The sequence below is a fragment of the Crocodylus porosus genome, unplaced genomic scaffold, assembly GCF_001723895.1.
Source record: "Crocodylus porosus isolate Cpor-Errol unplaced genomic scaffold, CroPor_comp1, whole genome shotgun sequence".
NCBI lineage: Eukaryota > Metazoa > Chordata > Crocodylia > Crocodylidae > Crocodylus > Crocodylus porosus.
In genome coordinates, this window is record NW_017728932.1 from 3,713,689 (window position 1) to 3,730,985 (window position 17,297).

The window sequence follows — 17,297 nt, forward strand, 5'->3', positions numbered from 1 at the left end:
ATGGTCCCTGAGGGCCTGACCGACAAGCCTCTCGAGCTTGTCAAAGTCGGCTTTTCTGAAGTCAAGGACCACTGAAGTCAAGGACTAACTTTGCACCACTTTACAAAAGGTGGGCACTAACTTCCGTTTTTAGGTGGAGCAAACTGCAGCTGAGCAACGAAGTGGTTTGCCAAGGAGCTCACAGCAAGTCCCTTGCAGGGCCGGGAATAGAGCCGAAGAGTCCCGATTCCTAGGGTACGTCAGCGCCGCACAAAGCAGAGTTGTTACAAGGAAACCCAAGCGGCCTCAGGTGCTAGAAGCAGCACAGCCATGTTAGTGCCACATTCTGCCCTGGCTAATAATCAGCTCTATATTATTTCCCATACCCGAGCGGGCTCTGAACTGCATTGTGCTGTGCAGACTGATCTCCAGTCTCCTGATCTAACTGCTGAATTATGTCACCTCCACAAGCTTGGATTTATTCAAAAATAAGCACGCCAAGCTTTTTGAAGGTCAGCCTCAGCTTGAAAAGGCACACCGCACCCTCACCACCAGGTCCTTAAAATGAAGTTTGCCCTCCTCTATAGATACTGAGCTATGCTGTAGGTGCCCAATATTAGTCTGCTAGTGATTTCTCATTTTTAGAGGCAAGAAGTCTCTCCATCTGTAAGATGGAGCAAGCCTAGCATACCTGCCTGAGCAAAGCAGAAAGGGTGGCATGCGTGCGTGGTAAGAATAAATAATGGACGCGTTAAAGCATCTGCTGGAATCTGCACTTCTGCATGACATCCTCCAACACAGACCACGTATTATGTCCTATTCCCAGCTCTGCCAGTGACCTGCTGGTCGAGTGATTTCCCCTTGTACCTGCTGTGCCTCGTGTCCATTTACACTCCACGGCCTTTTTTACTAGGCCTTTAAATTGCACAGAACACAATGCGACCTCACACTTAGTCAGGGCTTCTGGGCATTACCGTGGCCTAAACAGTACTACGCTTTCCTCAGTTTTGAGATGTACAAGGAACAGGTGCCTTTTGAATCCATGTACATACAGAGACTTTCAGGAGAGGCTGAAGAGGAAGATAAAAGTTACATATACACCATACAGGCATGCCCTGAAATCCCTTTCCTAAAAGGACAAAATTCCCCAATAGTGAGAAAGCAGAGTCTCCGTCACTATCTCAAACTTTCACTCACTCATGGCTCTGGCATCAAGAGGCTCTTTAGACAGAACAGGCTGAGCTAGGGCTAACAGCAGGTATAAGAGTGATACCCATGAGCGATGGCGTAATGCCATTTTAAGTCACGGATCTAACTGGAAAGCCCCCTAACCTTCTGGATTTTTATTTTTAAATTAAAAATTCAAATGCTTCCAATCATTAGGAAAGCCATTCTGAGATTTGCAGACATTCAACTGTCACAACTGAGCCTTTATTTCAAAGTAAGAAAGTCAGGAGGATTCATAAACATTTTCAGGATGCCTTTTTACTTGCCATGTAAAGCTATACAATTCAGCTGCACACCAGTCCTTGCCATAAAGATTTGAACATTAAATGAATATTATATGGAGATTTTTTTAATTAGCTTTATATTGCATACAAAGTCCCCTGAGGTTACCTGCCAGGACCCACATCAACAACAATTAGCTGTTAATAGGTTGTTCCATCATCCCCTCTCACTTACACCACTGGGAAGAGTTAAAAACCTTGTACCCCCTTCTTAAAGCTTGCCTGTGTCCTTAACTAAAGTCCCATAGAAAAAACTGTCTGCAAAATGAGCTTTCTTCTTAGTCTGGCTGCGTATCCCTCCTCTCTCTCTTGCCCTCAAAAAGCTGCTTGTTCTTTTAGACCCCAGAGGAGAAGTTATGGGGACACTTCTCATCTGGCTACAGGGAGAATCAGGAGAATAGATCTTCAGTCTTCTTCCAGGGTTTTCAAAGTTAAACATCCAGTCATACACCCAGCTCTTCTCTTTCCACTGCCCTTCATTCTGCACAAGCTTTATCAGTCTCCTTTGCATTTCTCTCCTACATAGTTTCACCATGCCTGGAATCTCCATTTATTACCTGTCTTCTCCTCCAAAAGATAATTCAGCAAGAAAACACAGCCCACTTCTAGCCCTTTATTTTAACTCAGAATCTGAGTGAACATCACCTGTATTTGCCTGCCTGCCATTACACTATGTTTTTCAGATACATGAGTGAAAATCTCTTTCAGAACCTAGTTTCCTCCACCTCCAAAAATTGCAACCCACTTTTTCTTATGGATTTCTGACAGTTAAGGCTAGAAAAACAAAAAGAAGCAAAAAAAAAATCAATGGATTTTCTTGTTTGCAAAACATTAGCTCAATCCTTCGTTTTCTTCGTCTCACGGACACTTATATATTCATGTCTTCATTGCAGAGTTCATCCAGATGATTGGCACCTGGGTCAGAGTTTCTAGGCTGGCCTAGCCCAGAGTGAGCAGCCATATTTACATTAATTGGTCAATTTGTGTTTCTGTCCTCCAGCACACTAAAACGTCTCAGGGTAAATCCCAAGGTTCTTAACTTCTTAGTACTACTGCAAATTGTGTCACCCTGTGATGCTTCCCCAGCAAATGGCAGGACAACTTCCAGTGTTCAGAAATACAGACTCTGTGGCAGACTTTCAGCTCCTCAGTGCAAAGCGGGCACATTACTAGCCTCAGCAACGGCTGTATACTGTAGTCAGCCCATCAGCAAGACAGTTTAGTTTGGAAGCACCAAACTAAAGCAAGATTTGCACATGCACGAACACGGGCTGGGCAAGGGTCACTGCCGAATTAGGGCCTGGGATAACTCCGCAGCAAGGCCTTGTCCATACCAGCCAGTTTTCTATCCATGACAGACAAAAAACAACTTCCCTGCAATGCACAGAACAGCTCAATTTAGTTTCATACACAAGTTCAGCAACAGAACATTCCCCATCAAGCTACACCTGGGCTCAATAAGATGCTAAATACATCTCATGACCTTTTCAGGCAGTCATTTGGAACCGAGTAAGAAAGAAATGAGGCAAAATTATCTGCACGCAAAACAGGATTATCTGCAACTTCTGTTGTAACCTCCTAGTCTGCTCATAAAGCTAATGGCCTGCAAAGGAGAGCCTGAATAGGTGTTAACCTCCCTTTGGCTGCAGCTCTGCCTGCTGCTCCGCACACATCTCCTGTCCACCTCTCCTCTCGCTTGACACTTGGCCAAAAACATATTTTTACGTTCATTCTGCATTCACTTGATTAAACAAAAAGGTATTGATTTTGCCTACTCTATTCACCCCTCAGACCATGTCACATTCTTTGATCTGTCAGTATAGAGTTTAAACTTCATGGGTATGGGAACATGCCATTTTGGGTATTCCTATGCCTTCCTGGATGGTGCTAGGGAATACTACCATGAAAATGCATTCTTCCCATGGCCAGCACAACAAATGATGAATGTCATGCGTAGCTACTTTTTGGTGCATATCCCGCGTGCTCTCAGCTACAGGAAAACTTTCCAACACGTGGCATGCAAAGAGTAGGTGCGGCACAAGTTCACAGTAGCATTCTCCAGCACCGTCCAACACCACGTAGACAGCCGTTTGGATTCTTCAGTTTTCTGTGGTTCCTCCTCCATACAGACTTTATCAGCCTTACTAAAATGTCTACTGATTAGAAGCATTTTTTTTTTTTTTTTAAAACACTGTGGTTACGCTTCACTGCTGCCTAATTATATTTGCTGAATCTCATGAATTTGAGATTGTAAAACCCTTGGGAACAAGGGACTAGATGTTATTTTGTTTGTACAGAACACTGGAGCCCAGATCCCAGTGGCTGCTAACTAGATCTTAATCAATAAGCACCTCTGGGAGGAACAGAAGTTTGATCAGAGGGCTTTGCAGTTTGGCAGAGAAACTATAACAAGATCCAATGGTGGGAAGTTGAAACTAGACTAATGCCAACTAGAAATAAGATATCAATTTAACAGAAAGGATAATTAACCCCTGAAACTGCTTGCCAAGGGTTGTAGTAGATTATCCATCACTGAGTTCTTATTTATTTCATACACACTGGATGTTTCTCTCAAACATATGCTGTAACTCAACCACTGTTGTGAGACTCAGTGCAGGAACTAATTCAAACTAGATGATCGCAAAGTCCTTTCTGCCCTTAAGATGTATGAATCTGTGAAGCTGAACTTTAAGATCAGACAGCAGGCCAGCTGGGTGTAGGATCCGGATGCTAGACTCCTGCTGTCTTCCATTATGCTGCTATACACGGATCTAGATGCTGCACAGTGCAAGTGGAGTAGAAAGCTTTATGCTAAATGAATGGGCCAACTAATGACTGGACCATTACTGAACAGGTTTGGAGGGAACTTAGTTACAACACATAGTGAACCCAATACAGTTAACAGCTACAATTTTTTGGAAGCTTGGCATGAATTTTCAGCATGAATTATTTGATTCAGAGGTTTTAAACATGCCAGGTTGTCATTATACTCAGTGGGAGCACCTAGTGACAGGGAAACCTGAAGGTACGTAGATGCTGCAGGGTTTCTAGTTTAATGCACACCACTGGGACTGGCTTTAAAAACTCTATCAGATCCCTTCTGCCAGTTCTCGGTGAAACAAAGAACCCAGGGAAGGTTAAAATTATATTAGCTATTTCTTAAAAACCCATAATCTAATGTCAAAGCTGTGGGCAAGATAGTGTCGTGATGCCCTCCCATAGTCACTGTGCTGCTGGCATAATTGCTTTATAAAGCAAAAGCACCTACATTCAATTGCATCTTTTATACCTGTTCTGCAAATTAGTTCCATTTTACCCATTGTGATTAAATATGATACCTATTTAGACAAACCATATCCCCTGAGAAAAGCTCTGCATAGTACAGTGCAAACAGATTGGGTCAGAGTCTGCTCCTCTCCAGACATCAGTCACATGTCTGGCTAGACTTCTCCTGCAGCTGGTGGAAAGCGCCAGGCATTGAATCCACAAACCTTACTCCAGGTCCCTACAGTGAGCACCTTCTACTCATCTGTATAGCTCCTCCCACCCAGCTCTTTTCAGCTACTAGTACACCTCAACTTGTTAATGACCAGACTGAAAATGCTGACCAGCATTTACCCAAGTCTCTCACACATTAGCCGAGGAGATTATACTTACAAATGAAACAAAGGCAGCCAAGAGAAGAATCCGCACGAGGAGATCTTCAAACTGTTCCAGCACCAGCTCCCAAAGCGGCTTTCCTAGCAAAACAAATGCAGGAGCACTGTAAGTACCACAGCAGGACTGAAAGCCAATGGAGCGCTCAAGCTACAAAGTTTGGAGAGGTACAAGGATGCTATCCTCAGGCTTCTGATCCAGCATCCTTGGGTGAGAACTACCACTAGCAATATTAACTACGAACTTGACTGAAGAAAGCATCTCCTGTTCACATCAGTGCTTAAGCCCCATTGAAGTCAACAGGACTCAAGGACACGCTGACGCACTAAGCAACAGTGCACTCCTATTGCTGCTTTCTGAGTTCAGAGCGTTGTGTACGCTGGAGCCATACCGATGCCTGACTAGGCGGCACTGAACTCCACCGGGTGGAAATAGCCTCGTCAGAAGTTGAGCAGAGGACGTGTGAAAGCAGCTAGCCAAGAACAAGGAAGCATTGCCTACTGGTGAACACGGAGGGTCAAATTGTGTTGTACTGCAGGGATGTCATAAAAAAAAAAAAAAAAAGAGTGGTATCTGAATTCCCCTAGGGAGGGGAAAGATAAATCATTAGAAAACCAGAGGATTCAGGGGTGACTGGTGGCTCCCAAGTATGGGGGGGCACAATATGTGGGCAAGCCTGGGGGCACGCCAAAAGCCCCATATCCACTCCTATATTTCTGTGCCATGGCTTAGTGCCGCCCCCTGCCAAACACACCGCCAGCCCGTGGCAAAACAACTGCCCGGTCCTGAGCTGTGCCAAGTCGGGGGCCAACCTCGGGCTGCTGGCAGTGGGGACGGAGATGGCTGCCAAGTTGCTTCTAAGTTGGGGGCCAAGGTCAGGGGGGGCACATGCCCCCCCTACCAGTCGCCTGTGGCTTCAGTAGAACCAAAGCTCTTGTCTGATTTTACTGTAACTCATTGCTTTAAGTTCTGGGATAGCATAACCCACTTCTGAAGGACAGCATGAAGCATTTTCAGAGCATTCAGCTCATCTAAAATGTACCACTACGGATGAAACGTCTTCCAAACTTCATGCGTACTTAAGCCCTTTTTGAAGTGAAGCGAGTGTAATGCTCCACCTACTCCCTCCACTCTCACAAACCAGTGAACTGTTGGAAAATGGCACGCAGCTGATTTACCGTACGTACAACTGTTAGTTGCTACTAAAAACGTTCAATGAGACGTTCTTTGCACACTTACAAAAAATCCATCACCTTGCCCTATGGTTGCGTAGGAACTGTACCTTTTCATCTGAGAGCCAGTCTAACGGTAGAGCCGGGCATTAAGTCAGCACTTCTGCATTCTATTTTGGATGTCACTGACTCATTGTTTAACACAGGGGGAGTCCCATTAAACTCTCTCTTCCTCAGTTTACTCAATGGGTGTAAGTTTAGTCCTCATGCAGGGCTCTGAGAACTTCCGGTGCCAGGCAAATGTAAACTACAAGGCTGTTTCAGAATCTAACAGCAAAATGGCTGCTCGCGCCATGTCTCTCCATCAAAGTGGGAAACCACATAGCAGAGGGAAATAGAATGGTAGCATTGTCAAATGCACCCGTTGTTTCATGCCGAACATGCATGTGGCACTAGTGAGCATGTAAACAACACGGCTCTGTGGCTGTCAATGTGAAAAAGAACAGAGTTCTGTCACTCATTTTTTGTGGGCCCTAGTGACATTCACCATAGGATTGTGGCACAGTACAGCAAGAACTGCAAAGCTCAATGGAAGATCAATAAGTGGGTGGTAAAATTCAAAACACATCTGTACACCCACAGGATGTCCTAACACAGCCATGATAAAGGACAATGTTGCTAAGGTGGATGCCACTGTGCATGTTAACAGGTGGGTGAGCATTCTTGAATTAGTAGTGGAAGCAGGCCTAAGTGCTGACAGTGCCCACACCATTTTGCACGGTCACCTGGATTACCAGAAAGTGTGCACCCAGGTCAAAGCAACTGATGGGTGTGCACGAACAACATGTTGCAGAAGCTGGGTGCATGCTTTCGCATGTATAGAAAGAAAGTGAGGGCTGCCGCTTCCACGCTGTCACCAGGGACAAGACTTGGGTCCATCATTATGATCCTGAGAGCAAATGACAAGAGCGTGCAGTGAAAAGGCACAGTGTCACCACCACCTAAAATACTGCACCTTCGGCCATCCTCTGGTACCTGAGCCAGCCTCATTCCATTTGGGGATTGCACAGGATTACTCCTCGTCTGCTTCATGAAGCACAAGGTCAAGAACCTTCTGCCACATTGTCCAAAACCACCTGAAGCCAGCTTCTCAGACCAAAGGCCATGGAAACCTCAAGCAAAGCGTTCTTCAGTGCAACAATGCAAAGTCACTCAGTGTATAGGCAACCGTTGCGATTTCACATGGACTGGACTTTCAAATCTTACCACATCAGGTAATTATCACCTGTTTTGGACAGTTGAAGGAGGCATGGATTTGGCAGTAATACAGAGATGCAACCTGTGGTGCTGGCACGGTTGTCACAGAAGCCAAAATGCTTCTTTGAGGATGGTATCAAGTGACTTGTGAATCACTGGAATACCTGCGTAGCAAAGCAGGGCAACTACGCTGTGAAGCGACTTGGCGCAGTATACGATCACTGTGCAGAACTGCTGTTAGCGTCTGAAACACCCTTGTAGTAATACTACTGTAGGTTTGCACAGATTTAGTTTCTCTAAAGTTGTTCCATGCAAGGATCCAAAACATCCAGTGCTGAAAATCAAGAAGTTACAGAACAGCTTTCAAGGTCAGTCTCTAGACTCCAGATTCTCAACATCAGGGCTGTCACCTCCTAAACACCTCCTAACTGAGTTTAAGTTATTCTTAGATGCCCAGCCCTCTCCATAAGTTGGATCCATAGTTCCTGCAAGCCATAAAATACTCCCAGAGATGTTGTATGAGAAACCTTGTGAGCTCCCCAGCACCGTCAATGGGGCAAGCTTGCATCGTACACTCCAGAACTCCAAGACACGCTCTAAGAGTGAGGAAGAAGAGGGGGAGACGTAGGCCGACTCCAACGTCAATCGAAGTCTACTTACTTTCTTCAGCAGGGAGTTCTGCAGATTTCCACCAATGGTCCGAAGAAGACATGGAAGGGGAGAAAAAGAAGAGATTTATTAGTGGTCTGGGAACAGGCAGGCACCAAATTCATCACCAGAAACAAACTGTTTGTGCAATTGAACCAGAAGGTGTTGTTAAAGCCACATATTCCTATTTACTAACAAAGCATCTAGTCTCAAGGACTTTGAAAGGCGGTACAGAAAATAAAAAGCCTCTATGTACACCAAGAGATGCTCTAACAAATCTCATGGAAGAGAGATAACAGAATTATAGAAAATTAGGGTTGGAAGGAAACTCAGGCGGTCACATCTAGTCCAACCCCCTGCTCAAAGTGAGACCATTCCCAACCAGATCATCCCAGCCAAGGGTTTGTCTAGCCAGGTCTTAAAAACCTCCAAAGAGATTCCACCATCTCTCTGGGTAACCTGTTCGAGGGCTTTACTACCCACCTGGTGAGCAAGTTTTCCCTAATATCCACTCTAAACATCACTTGCTACAACTTAAGACCATTGGTGCTCGTTCTGTTATCTGCCACCACTAAGAATAGTGTAGCTCAGGGGTCACCAGCCCCTGGCACATGAGCCAGAGCTCGACACGCAAGGCCATTCTGCTCGGCACACCACAAGTGGCCTGGGCTGTAAGCAGCTGCCACCACTCACAGAGCCCAGGCTGCTCACACCAGGTGACAAGGAGACTGCAAACCCTGCTGGGAGCAGCCTGGGCCCTGTGACAGGCAGCAGTTGCCCAGAGCCCCGGCTGGGTGTGGCAGGCAGGCATGAGCCTGCAAGCAGCTGTACCAGGGTCCAAAGTCCCAGCCCAGCTCATTGTCACACACGCCTCAGAGAGTACTGCAGGGAAGTGCCCGGGACTGCACCCCACCACCAGAAACTGCATGCCCACAGGAGGCAGGTAGAGCAGGGGGGGCAAAAGTTGGCATGTCCCTATTCCCATCCCCAGCTACAAAAGGGCAGGGCAAGCTGCATGAGCAGAGTGACCATGCACAGAAGGGCTCTAGCCAGGCAGCTTTAGGCCCTGCCACCCCCGTCTGCATCTCCTCTCCCTGCAAAGTCCATTCATGAAGTAGCTAAGGGAACAGTAGCCCAGAGGGAGCTGAATGAGCCACGGCCATGGGGACAGGGCAGGGCAGCCCTTGGCCTGGCGAAGATGCTCACAGGCAGCAGCGGTGCTGCAGAGGTGGCTGCCCCGGGCAGTCTCAGGGGGGCTCCTCCTCCCATGCCCAAGTGCCAGCGGGCCGGCTGAGCCGTGCTACCAGCCCACGCTCTCACTGTGCTGACCTGGGAGCCGAAGTGCTGCCGCAGGGTAGCATAAACCTTGGCCAAGGTCCTTGTTATCGTCACAGCCTAGGGGGTCCCAGCGGGGGCTGCACTGCCCGTGCACCTGCAGCCAGCGCCCAGTTTGCAGCAGGGAAGGGCCCATCCCGGCCCCTTCCTTGCCACGCTCAAGGTGTGCATGTAGCTGTCACCAGCAACAAGCAGGGCCAGGGCTCCAGACCTAATGCAGCCACTTGCAGGCTGCCTGCTGCAAACAGCCTGGGCTTCGTGGTGGCTGGTAGGGGCTTGCCCAGAGCCCAGTCTGCTTACAGCAGGCAACCACAAGCTTGCAAGCATCTGCACCAGGGTCTAGAGCCCCAGCCTGGCTCACTACTGGCAGCAGTTGCACACATGACTTGGGGAGCATGGCAGGGAAGGGGCTGAGGCAGCGCTGCCATGACAAGGATCGGGCCCCCTGAAGCTCCCTCACCATCTACCCCCGCATGCCAACATCTTTGAAGGCCAGGTTGTGTGGGGGTTTTGGCACTCGGCCCAAAAACATTGCTGACCCCTGGTCTAGCTCCATCCTCTTTGGAGCCACTCTGCAGGTAGCTGAAGGCTGCTATTAAACCCCTTCTCAACTTTTCTTCTGCAGGCTAAATAAGCCCAGTTCCCTCAGCCTCTTCGAAAAAGTCATGTGCCCCAGCCCCCGAACCATTTTCACTGCTCTCCTCTCTCCAACTTGTCTATATTTTTTGCGTAGTGGGGGGCCCAAAACTGGACACTACTCCAAATGAGGCCTCACCAGTGCTGAATAAAGAGGAATAACCACCTCCCTCAATCTGTTAGCAATGCTCCTACTGATGCACCCCATTAGCCTTCTTTACAACAAGGGCACACTGTTGACTCATATCCACTGTAACCCCCAGGTCCTTTTCTGCACAGCTGCTGCCCAGCCAGTCAGTGCCCAGCCTGTACCGGAGCATGGGATTGTTTCATCCTAAGCACAGGACTTTGCACTTGTCCTTGTTGAACTGCATGAGATTTCTTTTGATCCAATCCTCCAAATTTCTGGAGCTCTCTCTGAATCCTAGCCCTACCATACAGCATGTCTACTACTCCCCGCAACTGGTATAATCTACAAACTTGTCGAGGGTGCGCTCCATCCCATCTTCCAGACCAATACCTCGATGAAGATATTGAACAAAACTAGTCCCACATCAGATGTACGAAATATCTTTGATGCTAGTTCAGTGGAGAACATGTGCACTTTAGAAACCAAGCTGGAATGTGCTTTATTTCCAATTCTTCTCAACTGTGTGGGTATTTCTCTCTTTGCTCTCCCTAAAAATTATTATTCACCCACTACAATGCAGCCAAAAGGGCAGAGAGGAAAGGGCTGGAATTACTGATGGCTGGCTGAATTCAACAAACTACACATCATTTTTCAAACTTGGCATCCCTGACAAAAGACTAAACTGCCTGCCCTTCAATTAGATCATAAAATTCAACTTCAGTTATGCCAAACTCCCTGTTATCGAAGACAGTCACATCCCCCAATGGACTATTAATTTCACTAACAAGTTTCTCATTCATGCAAAACCTTGATGGCCACAAGATATTCAGAAATCCAGCTTGTAAGCCTTCCAGCTTTAGGAGAATTTCAATTGCAGCACCCCCTGCAATCATTGCGACAGAAAGATTACTTGGTTTACTAAAATAAACAAACAGAGGTTAAAAGCATGCAAAACCAGCTGCCCATTTTTGAACAGGGAAGTAAAATGGGGCACCAAATCAGAATGCAATTCATTTGATTATTTTTGTGACTCATACTTTTCTTCACAGATGAGCTATATGTTTTTTCCTCCTTTGAGTACAACAGAGAAAGCCATCAGGTAGGGTTGGCCTAACTCTAGCCCACTAATTTTACCGTTAGCAGTATTGGGGGAAGAGTAAGACCGACACGTTTCCAAAGCCCATCTGGACTCTCAAACTACCCCAGGCATTTTGGGCCCAATGCCAGAGTTTGGCTCGACATAATTCTCTTCATCTGGATTTTACTCTGGCAGTGGTATGCCTCATACGTAAAACATGAATTTACAGCTGGGAGGCAGGGAAGGAACCATCCCATTTCACGATGGGGAAGAACAGAAAGCCATCTAGGTGACTGCTCCTAAGTCACAAGGATGTGGGGGACCCAGGAACTGAACTCAGATGGAGTTTCCCAGGCCAGTGTCTTACACTTTCTCCTTATTCGACCTTATTATTAGAATGTGAAACTCCCTGAGAAATAAAAACACCACTGAATTCCCTCTCGCCCAGGCTGTTCTCCACCCACATCTACCCCACACAGGTGCTGGTCAACCAGCTCTGGGCTAAGTCAAACCAGAACAGCTGTGTCTACCACAAATAGATCAGCACTTACAGCAGACCGTATAATTTTTTTTTTTTTTTTTTTTTATATACAAGAAATGATGCTGAATACTTGCTACCGACTACCAGGACTGTAATCCCTGCATCCGGCTTGGACAAGTCCCTGACATTACCATTAATCATTTCTGGGCACCTCAAGGATACCTGCAACTGACCCCTCCAAATATTTGATCTGCATGCATGCTCTGCACCCCCTCAGAAACCCAGGGCCCTCCTCTGGCCTTTCCACCATTCAAAGGTAAATCCATTAGCTCTGCAGAGCCAAGCCCCTGAGGGAGCTGCCAGTCAGAGCAAAGCTTTGGACCTTAATCATGCCAAACAAAGCTGATGGCTGCCCCAAGGTAAAAATAAAAGCCAGAAAGGAAGAGAATACATAACCTCTTAATTTGAAAATGTCTTACAAAAAAGGCGTTATAGGACAGAGGGTCTTATACTGACAGATTGCGCAGCACCAATTTAAAACAATACAACCTCAAGTACCACCAGGTGAGGGGTTGTGTATATGTGGGGGGGGGTTCTGGGGGCAGGGTGTGGGGACCCCCGCACTCCCCCCCATGGTGCACCATCAGGTGAGGGTGCTCAGGCCACCCGACAGCGCTGCACACTGCAACATCCTCCGCCAGGCAGTCTGTATCGCCAGCGCCCCCCGCACTCGCCGGGCACAGGAGGGAAGTCCCATGAGCTGGAGCCAGCTGCCTCCCTTGCTTCCCAGGTGAAGGTGCCTGGGGCTTCCCTCCCACCCCACGCAACCCCAGCGGGGAAGGCAATCAGCCCCAGCACGCAGGTCTTCCCCTCGCATGTGTGGAAAGTGCGAGAGCTGCATGTGCGTGCAGGGAGCGCTGGCAATACAGGTGGCCTGGCAGAGGCTGCGCCCCCAGCCGCGATATGCAATGCTGGCCAGAGCCGTACCCCCCTGGGCGCCTGCACCAGGCACGAGCGCCCTGAGCACCCCCGCCTGCTGCTGCCGTCGTGTATCACTGCCAGGCTGTCCGCGTACCACTGGTGGTACACGTACCGCAGACTGGAAACCGCTGTTATAGGATATACTGCAAACAGACTTCTTACTTCTCCTTGAAGGATAAAAGTGTTAACTGCAGCAGCACAACAAAAAAACAACATCTCTCAGGATCTGCATCAAAATCAGTAGTATAAGTTTCCCCATCAGGAATAAGGAGACAGGCATACGTGAATGCAATGTTACATTCTGTGACATGTTCCTCCCCTCCCTCACACCCAAGATGGTTATATTTGCACACACACTTGGTGAATATACGTATACATGTTCTAGCATTTTCTTTTCTTTTTTTAAATGAATTGATTTTGCCTGCCTGTAATTTGAAAAAGTCTGCAGCTCCCTTCTTCTGGAAGTTAGGCATGCAAAAACCAAAATATTCAAAACCATTAGTCACTGTTCAAAATCTTGGTTATAAATAAGACGTATTAATTTACATGTGCACAGACACAGATGTGCAAATGCTGAGGTGACATTCATTTGGCGTCACGATTGTGTTTCAGGCGATAAAGATATTTAATTACACCCTTTTGCCCCCAGTATCTACCATTTCCCAGTCTAGGACTCCCTAATACAAAACCAGCTTTCCAGAGGACATGCGCAGTGCTCTGATAAGTGGAAAGAATTAATTTAAAAATGTTATTTCCCTCTTTGGGTTACAACAGCCTAGCCTGTTGCACCTCAAACATGGAGCAGGAAAGAGAAAAAAAAACCTACACGATGCTGACCCATATGTAGAGGTTTTCTGTACAGATGCAACTTTCTAATGAGGGAGATAGGAGAAGGAAGAGTGACTTCTGCCAAGCTCTGTAGGTTGCTAAGGTATTTTTGCATATTTTTGATTGAGTTACATGATAGCCTGCCAGAGCCCACTGCATATCCCCCCCCCCACACACACAGTGAACACAGCCATCGTGCTGCAGCTCAAAGCACAATGCACTTCCAGCTAAAAATGATTGCAGGAGGAGAGCACGGATGACAGACGAGCTTCTAACTGTGTGGGAGAAAGTGTGTGAAAAAGAGGGAGAAATCAAGAGTAGCATCCCAACCCACACTCCTCTTTCCCTAGATTGGGGCGGGCAATTATTTTGGGCAGAGGGCCGCTTACTGAGTTTTGGCAAGCCATTGAAGGCCGTGTGACAGGCAGCCAGGGGCGGATAAATATTAAATTTTCTTAATTTTGGGGGACCCCACAGGCCAGATAGAATGGCCTGGCGGGCCACATTTGGCACCTGGGCTGCATTTTGCCCACCCCTGCCCTAGATCCTCCAGCCTGCTGTCCAAGGTTACTGAATTCAGCACTATACAGTTCAATGGCACATGTATGGGGCATTTCAGCCTGGGTTGGGAAAAGAGAGCATCCCAGGCAGGGGTACACATTAAAATGATTTCAAACACCATCTGAAACTGGGAAAGGACACACCAAGGCAAATGCAAGCGTTCTGTATGCTAAGACTGCTGCTGCACTAATTCAGTCCTCTACAGCATAGCTAGCATCAGAGTTTCAGCCCAGACAGCATCTGTACTTCTGCTGAAGAGGAGGAAGTGTTGCACCTTGAAGACGCATTGAATTTTTCATGCAAATGGCTGGATCGCTATCACTCTGCGTTAGCCAAACTGTTCATTCTCTCTCTTTTTTTTTTTTTAAATTCGTCACCATTCAGAGAATGAATTCCATTTCATAGCAAAGACACCAGTGACTCACAACTGCAGACACATTTCAGAGGGAAGGAGCCTTTCAAGAGGAAAGAACAAAAACATCTCCTAGAAGCTTAAGCTTCTCCTCATATGGAGGAAGCAAGGAGAATCCAGCAAGGCAGGTGAGATGATAAAGCCAGGCAAACGCACTGCATGCCTACGTATTTATACTATGCTCCCTGTTGCGGCTGAGCACTGAATGCACTTCAGATCTGAACTGCAGCCACAAAATGCAAGGGCTTACAGGTAAGGGAGATGGTAACTATTACATCCCTCTGTCCTCCCAAATGCCCGAGATCTTAAATTGTCAAGACTAAAGGATTCCAAAACAACTTGAAATGCCAACGTCCCTAACCATGGGAAAGTTCAGACACCTACACTTGAGACTCAGATCTTTTTCTCGTATTGCGAAAGAAAGAGGGGGACGAGTTGCATTCTCTGCAGTAACAGGTATTTGGAAGCTGGTAACAGACAAGAGCCTTTCAGAGCATCGACACTGCATTTTCCACAGCTAAATTTCTCAGTGGTTTGTGCAGTGGATGCAATGGAGAGAACCAATGGCAGGATTCAGCTTGTCGTCTTCACCGGGTTTGCATACACAACACGGAGCCGGCGTCAGCCGGCAGAGTCTAGATTTTAGAAGATGAAAGAGCAGCAATATTCTTCACGTTGTCTGTGCCTAGGCACTGCATCCAAGGTGGGGTCCTCATGGGGGCAGGCCCTGGACAGAACACAAGACAATCCCAGATTCAAAAAGCTTAAGATCTAAGTGACAAGACAGGCAGATAATAAAGGAGGAAGAGACACCCAAATAGGAATAAGGACTTGCTCAGGTCAGCAGCCACTGGGCACAGAAGCCAGGTCTTTTGAATTCCCTGCCAACGTCCTATTAACTAGATCCACCCTCCCTCATTTGTAGGCTGCTGCTTACATGTTAGTAAGCAAAACAGCTCTACAACTAAAACAGGCATGGAGGTGCATGAAGGTGCCCCAAGCTGGCATTTTCTGAACCGACTTGGGGCTTTAGACCTCTTCCGTCATCTGCATCTAAATCCCTCCAACTGCTGACAGTCTTGGCCCTAGTCTTCAGCTGGATGCGTTTGCCATCTATTAACTTATTCCAGTGCTTCACTATCAACAAAAAAAACAAGTTTATCTTCCAACACTTTGTAAAAACAAACCAAACAAACCAAAAAAAAAAAACAAACATTTTTTTTTCTTTAGCATATGTTCAACGGAGTTGCACCAGGAACGAGTTTAACCAAATATGCTCAAATAACTCCAGATGCAAATTAAGGTTGGGTTTGGATAAAATAAAAAGGTGACTCACACCTAGATTATAAACACTATATCCTAACAGCAACAGTACAACAGAGCTGCTGAATGAGAAACAGGAAGAGAAACCAACCAATTTATTTTCCATTGTCTATTTTCATTTAAAGAATGAAACAAAAAAATAGAGAAGAGCAAAAAAGTGTTGTTTTTTTTTTTAAATGTACTTGTTTGGCTTCTATATTATAGCATCAATTTTTACTAGTAACAAAGATAGAGGCTTTAGGATGATGATGGCTTTTTTAAACTAGCTGCATCCCCTCGAAATAGTTATACTTGAAAACCCCTGTCTTTTTAGAGAGCAGACAGACAGATGATTATGTAATGCCTATAATCATTCTGAGAAAAAAATACTTGGAGTGACTTCAGCATTTGGAATCGTTCTGAACAGTCTGTCGGAAATTAAGTTGTTATTCTCTCTCCTCCATCCCAACTCCCTCCCTTTCCGAAAAAAACATCTATCAGCACCTGAAGCGCTATAGAAGCGTTTTGATGACATTTCTCTTTGGGCTACATTTTAAAGGCAAGATCCTGCAAGGTGCTGGGAACACTCAGCCACTTCTGAAGTTAGGAAGCTGGAGGGTACTCATACGCCCATCTAACTAACCTCCACTGAAATCCATCATTGCATCAAGGCTTCCAGGTACTGAAACCTAGCAGTTCTCAGCTGCTCATCAACATCCTGGACAGAGTCGTTGGGACCTGAAAGTTGTTAAGTGCTCAAAATAACCTCGAGGATTTGATTCGGTGCATTCTTCTGCCCAATGTTTTACTTATACGGACAAATTTCACTGGTGCCAGCGGGGCGGTTCCACGCACCCACTCGCCCGGCACTGAGATTAGCCAGAAACTAGACTTCAAAGAGACAACAGTACAACTTCACAGCTACGCATTAAGGCAGCGCAGGTGTTGCTGAACCCTGCAAAAGTTGTGTGGGGACTACCCCAAAAAACCCTGATTTCGGAGAGAGATCTCAGAGAATCAGAATTCAAGGGCTTTCAGCTGCTACTATTACCTAAAGGCCTCAATAAACAAAGCACCCAATATTCAAGCAGCCCACCTAGAATTAACCAGCTGACTGGAAATTGGAGTTAGCATCTTATAGAAAATAGTAGCACTCTGACATTACTTTGTTAGAAATATTATTAAAAATGCATTATCAATAGCTGTTAGCTCCCATCAATAGTGTTGTCCTCTGAATAAGCACGGCTGCCAGCCCTCCTTGTCTCCTTAATGAGAGAGGGAAGGGGGGGTTGGAAACTGAAGGAAAAACTCCAAGAGCTCTTTGTACTAAGG

At 46.5% G+C, this 17,297-nt stretch overlaps 1 protein-coding gene across 3 annotated transcripts in view; it reads right to left on the bottom strand.

Moving 5' to 3' along the window:
* Positions 1-17,297, bottom strand: part of ATP2A3 (ATPase sarcoplasmic/endoplasmic reticulum Ca2+ transporting 3) — a 154,866-nt gene that overhangs the window by 97,682 nt on the left and 39,887 nt on the right. For all 3 annotated transcript variants that reach the window (XM_019545450.1, XM_019545448.1, XM_019545449.1), the window contains exons 2-3: positions 8,234-8,251; positions 5,145-5,227 (exon numbers count right to left, since the gene is read on the bottom strand). In XM_019545450.1, coding sequence (XP_019400995.1) covers positions 5,145-5,227; positions 8,234-8,251 — 101 coding nt within the window. The remainder of the gene's footprint in view (positions 1-5,144; positions 5,228-8,233; positions 8,252-17,297) is intronic.